The sequence below is a fragment of the Bos grunniens genome, chromosome 23 (genome assembly GCF_055505025.1).
Source record: "Bos grunniens cultivar Pamir isolate PY7600 chromosome 23, Bosgru_T2T1.0, whole genome shotgun sequence".
Lineage (NCBI taxonomy): Eukaryota > Metazoa > Chordata > Mammalia > Artiodactyla > Bovidae > Bos > Bos grunniens.
In genome coordinates this window covers 50,484,059-50,501,084 of record NC_141187.1, presented here as the reverse complement: position 1 = coordinate 50,501,084, position 17,026 = coordinate 50,484,059, and the positions used below count along the sequence as shown (strand labels likewise).

Genomic DNA, 17,026 nt, shown 5'->3' with positions numbered 1-17,026 from the left:
AACAGCCTCAGGCGTGTGGGGGCCGAGCAGTCGGCTGACACAGGGCTTATCCTATTAGAAGTGGCATCTGGAGTGCTGGAAATGGTGACATGTCCCAGGACTTGTGGTGCTTATTTGTTTTCATTTTTGGACACTGTGGACATATGTCAAGTTTAACCGGAGAATCTGGACACTAGCCACGCTACACGGACCGTGTGCTTTTGGGAGGTTAGCAGGCCCACGCTGACTTTTACAAAATATTTTGCATTTTAGTCAGCTCTCTCTCTTGTTACTAAGAGGCTAGCTGTCATTAGTCACTCAGATACCTCGTCATGACATTTAATCCAGAACACCAGGAAGTGTTGAACTTTCTCTCAAAACTCAGTATTGTAACAATGTTCCCTCATGAGTATGTAATGAATGTTTGTGTATATCTGGATATGCACACATCAATATCTTTTTTTAAAGAAAGAAATGGAAAATTCCATTTGAGCCTCATTTGAGGACTATAACCCAGGAAGGTCATCTCAGCTCTAAGAACTGTTCCATCCACTAGAGGCCAGGACACAGTTATGTAAGTTTTTTGAAACAGAGGGCTGTACCTCAAAGGATGTATTATTAACACTTCATGCATTCCAGATCTAATTGCCAATTCATCAATATCTTACATCAATACCTGGGGAAATAAAAATAATGTCCCATAGCACTGATTTTTACCATCATATTACAGGAAAATGGAGGCTTATGAAAAATCTGGAGGTGAGGGGGTGTCATAGCTGCCAGGCTGAGTTTGCAAGTTAGAAGATGAGCATTCACATACTCAAGCTTTGAAAGAAATCACACAACCTGGAAAGAAGTCAGGTTCTGAAAAGATGGCGATTTACAGAATGATCCGTAATTAGTTTCTGAGTTCTTTATTTTCTTCACCGCCTTCTATCTTGGCGCTGTGTGTCGGGCAGGGCTGAAATATACTTATAGCCAAGTGAAAGTGCTTACACAGATACTTTTCCTCTTGTCTTCAAAACTGCTTATCAAAGCAATAGTCGATGAATTATATATGTTAAGTCTTATGCTTTTTTTTTCCCTCCTAAAAGTTACAAAGTAATCAGAGCACAGACAGCCACTGAAATGAAATTAAACCCGACTGGCGGGCAGTCGATGCTGCGTGTCCAGGAAGCACACGGCTGATATTGGTTCCCACCAGGCGGGCGTGCTTCCCACACATCAGATGCGATCATAATAGCAAAGTGTAAAGACCAGGAATATAAAGAGAGGATGCAGCTTTACCATCGCTGTTTTCCTGGGGGGTGCTGTCCACGACTTGCCAACCTCCAAACCCAACGGGAAGGTCCGGCCTCGTCATCCAGGCTTCATTCCAGCAGTGGTAATTCCTTAGAAAACACCCCCCCAGTGAGTTAGGCTTCCCGCCACAGTCAGTGCTCCAGGAAATCAAAAAGGGATCAAAATTCCTGTGGATATGCTATCTATAAAAAATCGGAAACCCCAGCAAGAATACTGGGATGGGTTGCCATTTCTTTCTTTCTTTCTTTCTTTTTTTAATATTTTTTTTTTACTGAAGGATAATTGCTGTACTAGTTGCCATTTTTCCTCCAAGGGATCTTCCCAACCCAGGGATCAAACCCGTGTCTCTTTCGTCTCCTGCATTGCAGGCAGGTTCTTTACCACTGAGCCACCAGGGAAGCCTATAAATTATTGGAATGGCTTAAGCTAAATGGAAGCCTCCCAGAGACATACTGAGGATCTGGATGCAAGTTTCCTGGGCAGGTCTGTTTCCACTGGTACCCCTGGGGGCACTCGCATGGTGGCACATGGCTGTCCCCCCAGCTTCAAGGCCACCCAGAGAGGGTCTAATCAATGCCTTAAACAGTTTCAATCTTACCCATTGCCTGCTGCCTAGTGAAACAGAATTTACTATGGCCTCAAGAGATATGGGAGAGAAGACAAGTTAATTAAAATCGAAACACATATATCTTTGAATTCCATATACATATATATAAGACTTATAAAAAGCACAGCCTTTTGTAACAATTAAGCAATAAAATGCTTTTGTTTACGGGCTTAGACTATCAGCCTAGAAACTATAACATTGTGCTGAATTTCCATTTCCTGTCCAACAAGAAAAAAAGGTTGCCGAGGTGTGTGTCTCTCTACGTTTTGTCAAAGGTGAGCGACCCATGAGCTCAGGGCCCTGCAAGACTTTCAGACTTAGCATGGGACCCGTGAAGCGAGGACACGGGATAAGCTATCATCAGGAATCGCATGATTATGTCCTTGGGAAGACCTGAAATTATACGACGCTACGGGAACAAATGAGAGCACATTAACCTGTCACACTACAGCAAATATTCAGATAGTAATAGCAGTTTAGCGGTGGCGTGAGGCAATTACAGCCATCTCTGTTTATAGCACTGATGAATTTCGGATCCAGCTACCAGCCTTCCTACCCTCAGTGTCCTTCAACGTCAGGGATTCGTGCACGTTCCCATCCCTCTCCGAGTCCCGCTCATCTTTGATTGACTCAGCTCAGAAGCATTTATTTAACTACGCATCACCCACCGTGCACTGGCTTCCCAGGTGGAGCCAGCGGTAAAGAATCCTGCTGCCAATGCAGCAAACACAAAAGACCCTGGTCTGATCCCTGGGTTAAGAAGAGCCTGCACCAGTATTCTTGCCTGAGGAATCCCGTGAACAGAGGGACCTGGCTGGCTGGAGTCCATGGGGTCACAGAGTCGGACACGACTGAGCGACTGAACACACGCGTGCGTGCACACACACACACGTCCCGCACCAGGCACCATGCTGGACCCCCACCCTGATCAGAGCACAGGTTCCCGTCCGTAAGGAACCCCATGATCAGGGAGGACAGACAAACACAGAAGCCAACCGTTAGAGCATTTCACAGGTTCTCTGTGAAGCTTAAGGCACTTGGAACAAGACCTGGCGTAGGATGAGCGCTCAAACACGGTAACTCTCTGACTTTAACAATAATTGACTGAGGGGAAGTTCAGTGGGGTCAATGGGGTCTTAGTGGGGAAGCCCTGGGTGCAGGAGGGACAACTTCACGGCCGAAGTGATGCTTGAGCTGAGTCCCCCAGACAAATGAGAGCTCGGCAGGTCAAAAAAGGACTAAGAGCCAAGTTGTGGAGGCACGGAGTGTTTGGCGATCTGTATGCTGTTCGTTGTGGTGGGTGGATAGCGTGTTTGCGTATCTGGGGGAAGAGGGGTTGGCAGGTAGTGGTGGGCAGTGCGTGACAAGACTGACAAGTACACACAGCACTTCCTGTGCGCCCAGCACTGTGTTAAAGCCTCTGTGTACATGAGCACACCTGATGTACCCAGCATGCCAGGAGAAAGGTGCTGTTATTATTAACCCCTGTTTACAACGGGCGGAACAGAAGCACAGAGAGATTAAGAATCTTGCCTGAGGTCACACAGCGAGTTACAGCTACAGGATCCACACTTTGAAGCACCGAGCTATGGTTTAGTGAGAATGAGATTGCGAGATCCTTTTATCCCAAGTTAAATATTTGGGATTTATCCTTAGGTCAGTTAAATCTGCAAATCTGTACTTGAGAGAGCTAGGCGAGGACTGGGGACTGAGCTCCCCATTACTGTAGAGAAGGAGAGGAATGGTCAGGAAGGGACTGTGCCTGTGAGGAAGCTTCCCAGTTTCCAGGGAGCATGATGGTTCCGTTTACCAAGACCACTGGAGGAGGAAGAGAAGGTTTGTGTTGGGGGCAGGGGCGGGGTGCTAGGTGGGTGACAGGTTCGTTTGGGAGATGATGGACTCAGGGCCTGTGAGAAACCCTAAGGATGAAACCCAAGAGGCATCTTTATATACACAGGTGACACTCCGGATTTGACAAGGAGGGAGCCACTGGCGTCTTTACTGTTGACGGAGGGGAGTGAGGAGGAAAAGGCCAGATGGGGAGGGTGTGGGTGGGGAGATGCGCTGAGTTGAGTTCTATACCAAGAGTGATTCGGGTTGTAAGTGGCAGACGAGAAGACAGGCCAGTGCCTGGAGAACAGCGCAACACGGGAAGATTGTTCTGATTATTTTCCATTAGGAGGGAGTGTCGTGTCTACGGAGGAGGAGCCAGTGGGGAGAGAGAGAGCGAGAGTAAGGCAGAATAAAGGGAGAGATGGAATCAAAAGAGGCTCAGATACCAAAGGCGCAGGGAGCGTAGGTCAAGAGCGGCGCCGTGGACAAATACGGGGAGCGCATCACTGCCTGCCGGGGAAGGACGCACAGATGGAGGTTGCAGTCCCGGTGTGGGGTGTCGGGCGGGGGCCTGGGGTCAGCTCTCACCTGAGAGCCCCTGTCTTTGCTCCGAAGCTGGAAGGAAGGTCACCGTGATCACGTATTAGACAAGGCGAGCCCCCCTCCAGATGGTGAAGGTTACGCCAGCAGGCAGAGAGGCCCAGAAAGAGCAGCAATGAAATGTTTGCAATCGTGCGTCCCTCACACTGCAGCGTTTAGCAAGCCGGCGTTCCCCGGCACCGCCCTAGATTAACAGGCCCCAGACCTCCTCCTTTAAATTCAAATACCGGGGCCAGGTTAGCCTTGAACAAGATAAGTGTTGTTCTCAAACCTCAGGTAAAGACTTTGCCTTGAGGATTTTCTTTCTTTTCAAACGACCAGGAAACGGGGTGAAAGTTTCTTTTCTCTGAGTAAAATATTTAATTAGCTACTCACATCTCTTCCAGTTTCGGGACGGAAGGCGGAAGTTTAAGGCGCATTTAGGGTGGAAGAGTTTGATAAGAGGCCAGGCACGTGTAGCAGTGGCCGAGGTGATGACTTGCTATGTTCCGGAGGTGCTGGGCCTTGGTCAGCAGGCGGCAACGCTAGTGGCTGGGCTCGCAGAGTGGACACGGGCAGGCGGCAGGGCTGCACCCTCTGCAGCCGCAGGGCTTGTCCCACCACGCCTCTTTCTCTGCTCAGGAATGGCCAGAGGAAACGCGACCTGGGCCACCACGCCATCACAGTCCCCTTTTTGTCTGGGTGGTCAGTATTTCTGGGTACACGTGCCTGCCTTTTCTATCTGAAGTTCCACTGTAAAAGGAACTGATATTTACAGACATGGCCGAATTCCATTTACCTTTATCCACGTTAGAAATAGATATGCTTCCTAGAAAGTCTTCTTTTTTTTCAATTTAGAGCTTTTTAACCTAGATCTCTATCTAGATAAATACACCTTTCAGTTTCATCATGCACTCTCAGAGTGCATGATTCATTCTGGGGATGCGGCCTGCCTATTCACCATCACGTTCCCAGCACCAGATCTGGCCCTTAGCAGCTGCTCACCAGGTACTGTTTTCTTGAAAGGCAAGAGGATCTCTCAGAAAGGCAGGCATAATTAAATCTTTGTTTGTTTTTAAGATTCACGGTTTTGTATTTTTTCAAAGCCTTCACTTGGAACCCGACTTCCCACTATACTATTGAAATATGCAGTGTCCTTTTAAAGTTAAAAAGATTATAAACCTTCTCTCTGATCTAACATCCATGTTACATCTTTCTAAAGAAGCAGTGTAGACATTAACATAAAGCCCCTGTTTTGTTGTGAATTATTTAATCAAATTGAAAAGGACTTCTTTGGGCAGATAATATGGAGGCCAGAAGTGAAAAGCACATCGTTTCTTTACGTCACTTCCTGTATGTTTCCTGCAGTGGCAGCTAGTAATTTCTAGAACTCCTTTCAGTGATGCTATCAATAATGATTCAGTGGTACAGGTGCAAAGGACTCAGAGGTCTTCACCTGAAGCAGAACCTCACCGTGCCCGGCTGGAGGACCTGGAAGGGACATCACAGCATTGGCTTAGTTTATCCTCTGATTTGGTAAACCCCGTTCCTTACAACTGTGCATGGGAAATAATCATGCAGATGCAAAGACATGTATACGAGGATGTTCATCTGTCCATAATTTTTAAGAAGGAAAATCAGAAACCATCCAATATGCAATTAACTATTTTAAATCACAAAGTAGAATACTCTTCAGCCTTAAAAATCTTATTAGGTAGGAAAAAAATAACCAGGGCATATCCATTTTAAAAATCACGCTACAGAACAAAGAAAAGTGTTCACTGTGAATGTCCATTTGTGTGGAAGGCAGAGTTTCAATGAGCCCCACACTTGTATGAGTCCCTCCCCCTTGAATATGGGTGATGCCTATGAATTGGATGGATTGTCACTCCTGGGCTTATGTTACTTTACCTGGCAAAGAGGATTTTGCAGATGTAATTAAGCTAATTAATCTGCTGATTTTGAGTTAATTAAAAAGGAGATTATCATGTGGACCTGACCTAATCACGTGAGCCTTTAAATCTGGGTCTAGAAGTCTGAGACAGAGCAAACCAGAGACCCAAAGCAGCTAATACGTTCCCCTGCTGGCCTGGAAGAAAATGGCAGCTTCCGAGAGTTCTGCAGCAGGAAGGAGCTGGATTATTCCAGAAATCAGCGTGAACTTGGAAGAAAGCACCAGGCATCAGAGGGGCCCACAGTCACTACCTTCATCGCCATCATTTGAGACCCTAAGCAGAGGACCAGCTACACTGTGCCCAAAGTCCTCACCTACAGAGCCTGCTGGATAATGCATGTGTGCCGCTCTAGCTGCCAAGGTTCTGGCAATTTGTTATGCAACAATAAAAAATGAATACAGTGCACAAAGGGACCTGTTAAAGAATGCTTAACAAAATGTTGCAAATATTCTGAGTAGCTAGAAAGGGGATGACTCTTATTTTTATACTTTCTTCTGCAACATTTGAAATTTTTGTAATAAATATATACAGAAAAAAAAAACATTTAAGAGAAGTACATTTTATTAAGGAAGAAAGAGCACAGTTCAGAGTCTGTCCTGGTTCCAACTGGCTAAGGTCACATCCAGAGTGACAAGAGCTCGTGGGAGGTGCAGAAGTGTACCAAAAAGACAGCTGAGACCAAGATGGGCTTCTGAGCTCTGCGTGCTGTTTGTTCAAATGCAGTGAATAGTTTAAGCAAGGTGTCCTTTACTGCCTTTAACTTGGCTAACTGCTTAAACATTCCACAGGGTCATCTTTTCTGCAATCTGTGCAGAAAGGTTTCCTTCCCTAAAAAGAAGGAGATGTGGGATTGCGATTCTTTTCTGCAGCTTTATTAGAGCTCAAGGGAGAGCACAAATAAGATCAGGAGAAAGTCCTGGAAGAGCTGTCTTGGACCAACTTCAAATGTAAATCAAGTACTCGAATTCATTTGAAAAATGGCAGCGGGTTGGAAAAAGCTACTGGTCTGTCTTGCAAACTACTTGTGTTTGTAGGAGACAGGCGTACCCCCGTCTCTTCCCTGGTGGCTCAAACTGTAAAGAATCTGCCTGCAATGTGGGAGACCCAGGTTCAGTCCCTGGGTCGGGAAGATGCCCTGGAGGAGGGCATTGCAGCCCACTCCAGTATTCTTGCCTGGAGAGTACCATGAGTCCATGGGATTGCAAAGAGTCGGGCACGATTAGCGAATAACACACACACCCCCCTCTAGCCCTGCTGATACACTCCTAACACAGGCAGCGATACTGATGACAATAATGGCAGCATGTCTTGGACTTGCTGACATCTGGTCTTTCCAGTAATGAAGGCGTGGGGAGGGCTGGGGGTTGTGGGAGAGAAGTGGAGACGAGTTGGTGGACTCTGAGGCTTGACTATGAGACATTCCAAAGTGGAGACAAGGGTCTGGACCAAGAAAGTCCTTGTCAGTTGGGAAAGGTAACGAAGCCAGATAACAGAGGGGAGTTATTCAGAGGAAGGGGCATGCTTCAGGGATCTTCTGTGGAGCTGGGGGAACCGCGCTTCTTCAAATGCAGCTATTCACGCTTAGGGGATGTTGGAGTGCTGAAACCAAGAGGGGCATTTTGAGTTTCTCTGGGGTCTTGTCCACCAAAGGCTCCCAAAGGTCCAACTGGGTGGAGGTCAAGCCAATATCCCCAGGAGGAACAAATCGCCCATCAAGAAAAGAGAGAAGTAATGAAGGTGTTTGTTTTTGCTTGTTATACCCAGGGAGGGAATCCTACAATGCTCATTAAGAAGCTGCAGTTTAAGCACCATCTGATGTAGCATGAAGAAAAGTGAAAGTCACTCAGTCGTGTCCGACTCTTTGCTACCCCATGGACTGTGCAGTCCATGGAATTCTCCAGGCCAGAATACTGGAGTGGGTAGCTTTTCCCTTCTCCAGGGGATCTTCCCAACCCAGAGATGGAACCTGGGTCTCTTGCATCACAGGCAGATTTTTTACCAGCTGAGCCACCAGGGAAGCCCCTAATATAGCATGAGAGACCCCAGTCAAGGGGGCTGAAGATGGCATGGCCTTGGGGATGTGGTGTAACTCCCAAAATGAAATTATGAAGTGCATTTATAGTAGGGGTGATAATTAAAATAGTTAATAATTGCTCAGACACAGACATAAGCCAGTTGGAAGCTGCACCCGATCAGAATGTTGTTGTTGTTGTTCAGTCACTAAGTTATGTCCAACTCTCTGTGCCCCATGGACTGCAGGATGCTAGGTCTCCCTGTCCTCCACTATCTCTTGAGAATCTGATCACTGGAAAAGACCCTGATGCTGGGAAAGACTGAAGGCAAAAGGAGAAGAGGGCAGCAGAAGATGAGATGGTTAGATAGCATCACCAACTCAATGGAAGTGAACTTGAACCAATCAGAGAGTTGGTATGGTCTAAACGCTGGTATGGTCCTCCCAGGCTCTACTGGATAAATGCCAGCCTAGATGTATTCAGTTACACATACAGTATGCTAATACTTAGCAAGTTTGTTTCTGCTTACAACTTTTCCTGGAAATGTGTTTTGCCTAAGTCCTGAAAGTATATAGCCTTTCCCCTCTCTTTTCAAGATTACCTTCTCAATCCCAGGTATTGAGATCTTGAATATTTATGGAGAGAATTTTACAGCAGCTTTATTAGCAATGATTATTAGGACATTAGGAGATAATCATGTAAAATTTATTTTTTCTCCTCTTTTGATAGTTTTCCCTCTCTTGATTATCTGTTTTGTTAACTGTGGCACCAGAAATGGAAGAGACCAAATGAAACCTCCGAAATGTTCAGGAGGTAGACAGCACCCCCTCAGGAGCCACATCTGACACCACTACTTCGCAGGGGGTCCTCTGTCATTGTGCTGAAGTCCCCCTGCTGGATTTACTGTGACAATACGACCCTGGGCGCCTTTACCGCTCTCTTGCACAGCAAATTATCAATTAATATTCCTGCGGAAAATGGAGAAGAGATTGGATTTTGAGAATAATTTTAATATCCAAAAAGCTTTTTATAATAAATTCTGACCAAGCTTATCCATAACTATTGAGAGGAGTTTTAAAAAATATAGCCAACAGTCTTAGTAGTCATCAGAATTACTTTTTTCCATTATACAGCTGTTTATGAGTATGCTCTACCGAAAACTCTTATTTATATGAAGTTTTTCAAGAGGTCTTATTAATTATCAAAAGAAATTAAATTTCATTCAGTGTAGCTTAGGTGGTACATATTGTATTAGCTTTTAATTATTTGAAAACGGGTAACCTTTGGTTTCTGTATAAGATGACTCTCTTAAGCAGAATTTATGACTAATCAAGACATGACATTTTCCTTGTTGTGAAAGATACCTTAGTACTTTCTAGGGGTTTATCAGACGCTTCCGTCCTCTTCTTTCACGCTAATCTCGTGAGAAGTGTTTGTGACGACCTCTCATTTTTTACTCCCAAAGTCGCTCTTTGTCACTCTTTCGTGAGACTTGAGTAGAACAAGTATTTGGGAGATAACTTTGGAGACATTATTGCTGCAGGACCAGGATAGAAATATGAAAGGAAGCGGGGGAGAGTCCTGTGCAGTGATTTTCAACCTTCAAAAATTAGTGTCCCTTCGTAGTTTTAGAATAAATGTTTCGTAACACCCCATTTATTGTACTGAAACTAAGTCCACCGAATTCTATACACAATTCCTAAAAGATAATATAATGCCTTATAATGTACAGAAGACTCGATGAAATAAAAAATACATAATATAATTTGTATTTCAGCAGATGTGTGTCAGGAAGACGATATTAGATCCCAAACTATTCCTGTGCTGTGCTTACTTGCTCAGTCATGTCCGATTCTTTGTGATTACACGGTCTACATACAGCCCACCAGGCTCCTCTCTTCATGGGATTCTCCAGGCAAAAATACCGTACGAGTTGCTATGCCCTCCTCCAAACTATTCCTACAGAATGTAAAACCCTCCGGGGGTCTGGTATGCCCCAAGTTTCTAACTACTTGTCTAGTGGTTAAAAGTGTGCTCTGCAGAAAAACTCCCAGAATGGCAAAGGAAGGGCTCCCAAAAATCTACTCCTTCATGAAAATAATGAGAATCCTAACAAACATGATCAAAACCAATTTCTCAAGAACTCTGGAAATGAACCAAAGATTTGCAACAATATAAGGAGGATTTACTCAACAAAAACAAAACAATCTCAGTAAGAACTGCGAGCTTGGGGGCCTGTTAATTTCCCTTATTTCTACTCCTCTCTCTGTAGCTCCTTGAAAATGAACAACCTTACAACCACGGTGGCTATAAAAACATGCAGCTTATTAAAGAACAAAGAAGAGAAAATGGGCTTGGCACTCCCTAAACTTCAGCAAATGAATTATCACTATTAACCCGTTTGGCAGCCCTTTGAAAGCAATGTCTAACCAAACAGAGAATATCAATGAGGAGATAGAAATTATGGATAGGAGTCAAACAGAATTTCTGGAGCTGAAAAGTATAATGGCTGGAATAAAAATTTCAAAAATTCACTAGAGGGTCTCCAAAGCAGATTTGAGCAGGTAGAAAGAGTAAAGAACTGGTGAACTTGAAGAGAAGTTAACTGCAATGATCTAGTCTGAAAAACAGAAGAAATACATGAAGAAAAATGAACAGAGCCCTGAGGCACGTGGGGTACACACATAATGGGCCTCTCTGAAGGAAACGAAAGAGGGAAAAGCAGCAGAAAGAATATTTGAAGAATAGCTGATAACTTTTCCAAATTTGATGATAGATAGTAATATACACACCTTAGAAGTTAAAAGACCCAAAGAGAATGAATTCAAAGGGATATGTACGTAAATGCCTCATAGTCAAACTGTCAAAAGCTGAAGACAAAGAGACGGTTCGGAATACAGCACACGAAAGAGTGATTTATTATGTACCATGGATTACCAATAGAATTAAACATGATTTCCAATCAGAAGTCATGAAGCTAAAGGCTGATGACCATGGTTAAGTTACTGTGCCTCGATTTGTTCTTCTAGAAGTGGGGACAATAACAGCCATTACCTTATTGGGTTGTCAAAAGGATTAAATGAGTTAATAGCGATACATGTCACCCACTTAGCTTAAGTCCTGGCACAAAGAAAGCGTTCCATAAGCAGGAGCTATTTTGATTCTTGGAGGTGGCAGATAAGTTTCTCAATCCTTCCTTCGAGACTTTGGAGTGGATTCACAGCATATATTCTTAGGTCTCTAATGACAGCTCTCACGACCTAGCTCCAGGTAATTTTCCCCAAAATAATTTGGCTGACAAGAGTGTGGTTAACTCGCTAAGTTATTTGAAAATACATGTCTTTGGTAGCTGTTCAAGATTGGTAACTTGGATACATCACAAGATAATTTTGTGAACTCTAAGCATCATAAACAGTTTGGCTTATATTCAGAATTTTTCTTCTGTTTTTCTTGGAATTCATTTTTGGATAATTCTTTTTGCGTATCATGATTAAAAACTCAACTACAATATAACATGTGAAAGTCCAACTATTAGAACATACTGAGCTTCTAAAAACAATATGCAAAGTGGATCAGTCTGCAGAGATTTTTCTTTTTCTTTTTTAAAAATTTGATTTTATTTTTTGGCCATGTAACATGTGGGATTTAGTTCCCCAAACAGGGGTCAAAACCAGACTTACTTACAGAAAGAGACTCACAGACTTAGACAGCAAATTTATGGTTGTCAGGGGGAAGGACGGGGGAAAGAGATAGGGAGTTTGGGATGGACAGGTACACGCTGTATTTAGACTGGATAACCGACTGGAACTGTACAGCACAAGAACTGTGCTCAGTGTTATGTGGCAGCCTAGATGGGCGGGAGGCTGGGGAAGATCGGATACATTTACATACACAGCTGGATTCCTTCACTGTGCACCTGAAGCTATCTCAACCTTGTAAAGCTATACCTCAATGCAAAGTAAAAAGTATTTTTTTTTAAAGTGTATCAGTCTGAACATCAAAAATGCACCTATGATGGGCACACCAGCATAAGTACAAGACCGCAGTGAGATTAGGCTCTGCGGGGTGTGTGACATCCAGGGCTGGCTCCCCAGCATGCAAGCTGCTGAATTTCTGCTCTAAAACTTGCTTAGAAAGAGCTTTATTTATAGATTCGACACTACCCATTGCAGTAGAGGTGTTGTTTTTTTTTTTTTTCTTTTTTGCATTTGAAGTGAAAAACAAACAAACACCTGTGCTCTTTCCAAAAAGTATGGAGTGAAGTTAGGGTTTTTTTATTTTTTAAGAAGCAGATGCATTGAGACCAGCCAAAGAATTACAGAAATTTTCTGTGGCATGCTTGATTTCTGTGTCTTTTTTCCCTGGGGAGCCAGTTTGCAGAGCAGCACCTGCATGTGGGTGAGCGGAGCCCAGCCTGGCCTGTGCAGATGAGCAGGGTTCCTGTGGCAGAAACCACTGACCGGGGGAAGAAAGGCCTGGCTGGAGGAACAGTGACGTTCATTTAAAAAGTGTTCATTTTGGAGCTGGTGGCGGCAGAGGTTTCATTGCTAAGTCCCGTCTGAATCTTGTGACCCCATGGATGGTAGCCCACCAGGCTCTTCTGTCCATGGAACTTTCCAGGCTACAATACTGGAGGTGACCCTATACCTTGTTAAATTCAAAGTCATATGAAAAAATTAAGGCCCAGAGAATTCAAGCAACTTGCCCAAAGTCACTCAGCTAATTGGTGGCAGAGCTAATCATATTGCCTTGAATCATGGAGAGAAAGAGAGGAAAGAAAATTATAAGAGAAGTTTGACTTGATCTGGCATTTTTCCATGAGATCCTAAGAAAAGCAAAATAAAACTATACTTTCTTTCCACGTGAGTCACTGACTAGTTCTTAGATTGTCCCAACTTTGAGCTGAAATTGATAAATACAAATTTGCTAACTCACAATTCTTTTAAAAAGTTAAATTGAGAAAGCCAGTTTCATCAAACCTACTTAATTTCAAATGAAAAGGCAATAAAGGAAAGACTCTTGCTAATGTTTTAGCATTCATCATCTTTCCAATCATCTTTAATATCATGAGATGCTTAACCTCTGAGCTATGCCATTTTCTACATCTGACAGCTGGTCCATCAGCTGGCCTCTGGGAAGCAGATGGGTGGGCTCATGGGCCTAGGTGAGCACACAGGTACACAGACCCTTCTCTTCGCATCCCGAGGGCATGAATAGCTCGTGCTTTCACCAACCCCACCTGGAACTCACTGTTTAGAGATGAAGACCTTCCCCCAGGAATGTGAGTAGAATGGAAGGGGACACCTGAGGCAGAGGCTCGGATGGGCTGGGAGGAGTCCCAGAGTCTAGAAAGCTGTTGTCTCCAAGAGGGCCTCTGGACACTGGTGACTGTTGGGATCTCTGCAACTCCGAGTGAGGGGTGAGCTAGTCTTAAAGGAGCTAGCACCTGGGGTTGGACAGTGCCTGGCAGATGGAGAAGCGGGAGAGGTGCTGATGGTAAAGGCAACCCATCCCCATCCCCAGAGAGTAGTGAGTCCATCAGTCTCTCATGAATGTGCAGCCTTGGGGGCATTAGCCCCTTCGGGAAGAGGGCAAAGGGTCAGAGGTTCTTGAGATTGTCTATGAAGGAGTGGTGAGGGGCTGGACATATGGAGAGTGAGTTTCAATTTTCAACAACCATAGTCATAATATATGTGTGCATATGTGTTCAGTTGCTTCAGTCGTGTCTGACTTTTTACAACCCTATGGACAGCAACCTACCAGGCTCCTCTGTCCATGGGATTCTCCAGACAAGAATAGTGGAGCGGGTTGCCTTTCCCTCCTCAAGGGGCTCTTCCTGACCCAGGGATCAAACCTGTCTCTTGTGGCCCCTGCACTGCAGGCGATGTCTTTACCTACTGAGCGACCTTCCATTCCTTCCCACTTGACCCTGAAGCAAATTGATCTCTGGTCGTCTCACATCAGCCCCTGAGACTTTTACCTTGAGTTTCAACTGTGGGTCAAGGGCATTTCCTGGGCATTTCATCTTTGAAGAGCACGACCAGAAGATCGCAAGGGGACAACAGCTTTGTCCACTGACCATGTGAACACCTTCTGCTCCACCCCTGGGTTTAGGGTGGAAGCCCCTTCGCTCTGTCTCCAGGACTCCTGCTCACACCCCACCCACCTCACACTTCGACAGTGTACTGTGTGCGGTTGTCTTGCTGGTGAACACCGGACGGAGCGTCTTGAGGGCAGTGACCTGGTTAATTCCCCCTGAATCCTTAGCATCTGACATTTGGACGTATTCGTGTATCATAGCGTTTGTGGAATGGATTAAATGAGATTAATCAGCTAAATGAGTACCTAAAATGTTTTCCAACCAGGTCTATGCCCTGCACTGTGTTGGCAAAGCCAAAGTAGAATACACCAGACATGGCTCCCCTGCTGAGGCCGCATTCTGATGGAGACAAGTCTAGAGGTGGGCACAGACCCTTTACCCAGAATCATCCTGTCTGACCACTTCCTCTCCAGCAGTGGGACCCTGGATCACACTTCCATTTGGAAGGAGAGGAGCCTCCTACTGAAATGCCTTTCATGACCCTAATCAGCACCACCATCCCTTTCTTTTAAAATTGTTTCCATTTCCGATACATGTCTGTGTATGGCCGAGTCCCTTTGCTGTTCCCCTGAAACTGCCACAACACTGTTTGTTAATCAGCTAACCCTCAGAAGAAAATAAAAAGCTTTTACAAAAGTGGCATCATGTAATCACCCCAAACCCATGAGAACCGATTGGAACCCAAACTATCATACATTCACCCTTTACTATGTTGGAGCCCTAACTCCTGTAAAAAAATTGTTTCCATTGATGCTGTGACTGTGGAATGATGAGGTGAGCAAGCTGAGCTCGTTCAGGATGTGGACAAATGGTCACTTTACTCCTGCCCAGCGTGAGCCCCTCGTCCCTGCTCACTGCCTGGATTGCAGCGGGACGTGGCACCAGCATCTTCATTAAGCTGTCCTCGGTGATACATGGATGCCTTCCCCCAGAGCTCAGGCATAATTCCCAACCCATCTACACACTGGGGGCAGGCGGCTTAAACCGCTCCTTCCAGGATATGTTACCTTGCGTTGGCCCTCCCGGAATTTCATTTGTGAGCCAAGGTCCAATTACTCCGCCCAGCTGTGCCCTTGTAAGGGCCCCTCCCTCTCCTGAATCCACAAGAAGCCCACTCTTCCCTCCAGGGCATCAAGAGGACGTCCACTCAGTGCCAAACTGCTGCCCCTAGCGAGCTGAGACTCTCTGGAAGGGGGGATCCACACTCAGGGACCTAGGCTGGCAGAGCAGGAAGCCGGTGGGTGAACGGTCAGTGCTGGGTGGTCTGCGGGGGTAAAGGAGGTCAGAGCCCGGGGGAAGCCCGACTTAGCCCTCTTGGCTCTGAACCGCACAACACGCCTTCACACCCGTCTTCCATTCTCCCTCTGACCCTCCGTCTGGGCGTATTTCTGCTTCGGGCATGTGGGACTCGACAGCCACGGAGAAGAGTCAGCTGGACCAGCTGGACCAGCTGGACCCTGATTCGCCACCATCAGCACCTCAGTGGTGGAGAGATGGTGGAGGCGCTGAGAAAACCAGGCAGTCATTCTCGTGGTCGCCGTTAGAAAGAGGGCACAGGGCCAGGGACAAACCGGCAGCCTGTCTGAGAGGAGCCGGAGGAGGGAAGCGAGGCTGGCGGCTCGGGGCGGCCGACGGCTGCGAGACCCCCATTCGGAAGTCCATCGGGCCGCGTGCGGCCCGCCGTGCAGCCCTGGCCTCTCGGGGTCGGCGGGCCGCGGGCTCCTCCCTGCCTGGGCTCGGCCTCTGTCAGCCTCCTGCCCCCACCCCGCCCCGGCTTGCCGACCCTGCAGGCGGGCCCTGCTTCTCACCAGCGGGCATCGCCAGTCCCATCGGCAGGCGCCAGCCGAGCCCTGTGCGGAGCACTTTACTTGCCTCGCTACATTGTCGTTTAATCAGTAACTACTAAGTTAGGCTCAGTCTATGGCTAAGGAAGCTCAGCAAGGTGAAGCTGTCTTCTCAAGGTCCCGCGGCCGGTGACTGCCCAAGTCAGAGCTTGACTCAGGGGTGGCCATGGTGACCCCGTGCTGGTGGACGTGTCCAGGGACAGTCTCCACCAGCCTCCTCGACCAAGGAGGGTCTCAGAAATACTTCTGGCTTTCCAGAACGTTTATCACTTCTAGGGTTCACTGGTGTTTGTACTGAGGAGGCAGTTTCTGGCTTTCATTAAAACAAAAACACACACACACACACACACAAAAAACCTAGAGTGACAGAAATAACGAGTCATCATAGAACACTGGGCACCCCCTCTTCCTGACTCCTTCAGTGTGCCCAGGTCAATGGCAACATATTGCCTCCATGAAATTCCAGCTGTGCGACTAGTAATGAACGCAGTCACAGCAGCTAACTCTCATTAAGCACCTGTTATGCTTGGAAATGTTGTCAGCGCCACCCTAGGGGGCAAGAGAGACACAGAGAGGGTGTGCGGTGCCCAAGGTCACACAGCCTGACCCAGGGCTGACTGGACCCCTTTAATCCCTGCACTCCACAATCTGGCATGTTCCGAGCTGGGTGAGCAGCAGCCGTTCAGTTAGTCAGACTGTGAGCCAAGCAGAGGGGAGACGGGGCGACTGGGGTGGTGATCTGCTCGTGGAGGAGGCGGGAGGGTCCCAGACCAGAGAACATGGTCCCATGGTGGTGGGATCTTCGGGGACGACAA

General features: G+C 46.3%; 1 protein-coding gene across 1 annotated transcript in view; it reads right to left on the bottom strand.

Moving 5' to 3' along the window:
* F13A1 (coagulation factor XIII A chain) overlaps nt 1-17,026 on the bottom strand; it is a 143,627-nt gene that overhangs the window by 40,216 nt on the left and 86,385 nt on the right. The window contains exon 9 of the mRNA XM_086370908.1: nt 1,267-1,370. Within this exon, the coding sequence (XP_086227034.1) occupies nt 1,267-1,370 (104 nt within the window). The remainder of the gene's footprint in view (nt 1-1,266; nt 1,371-17,026) is intronic.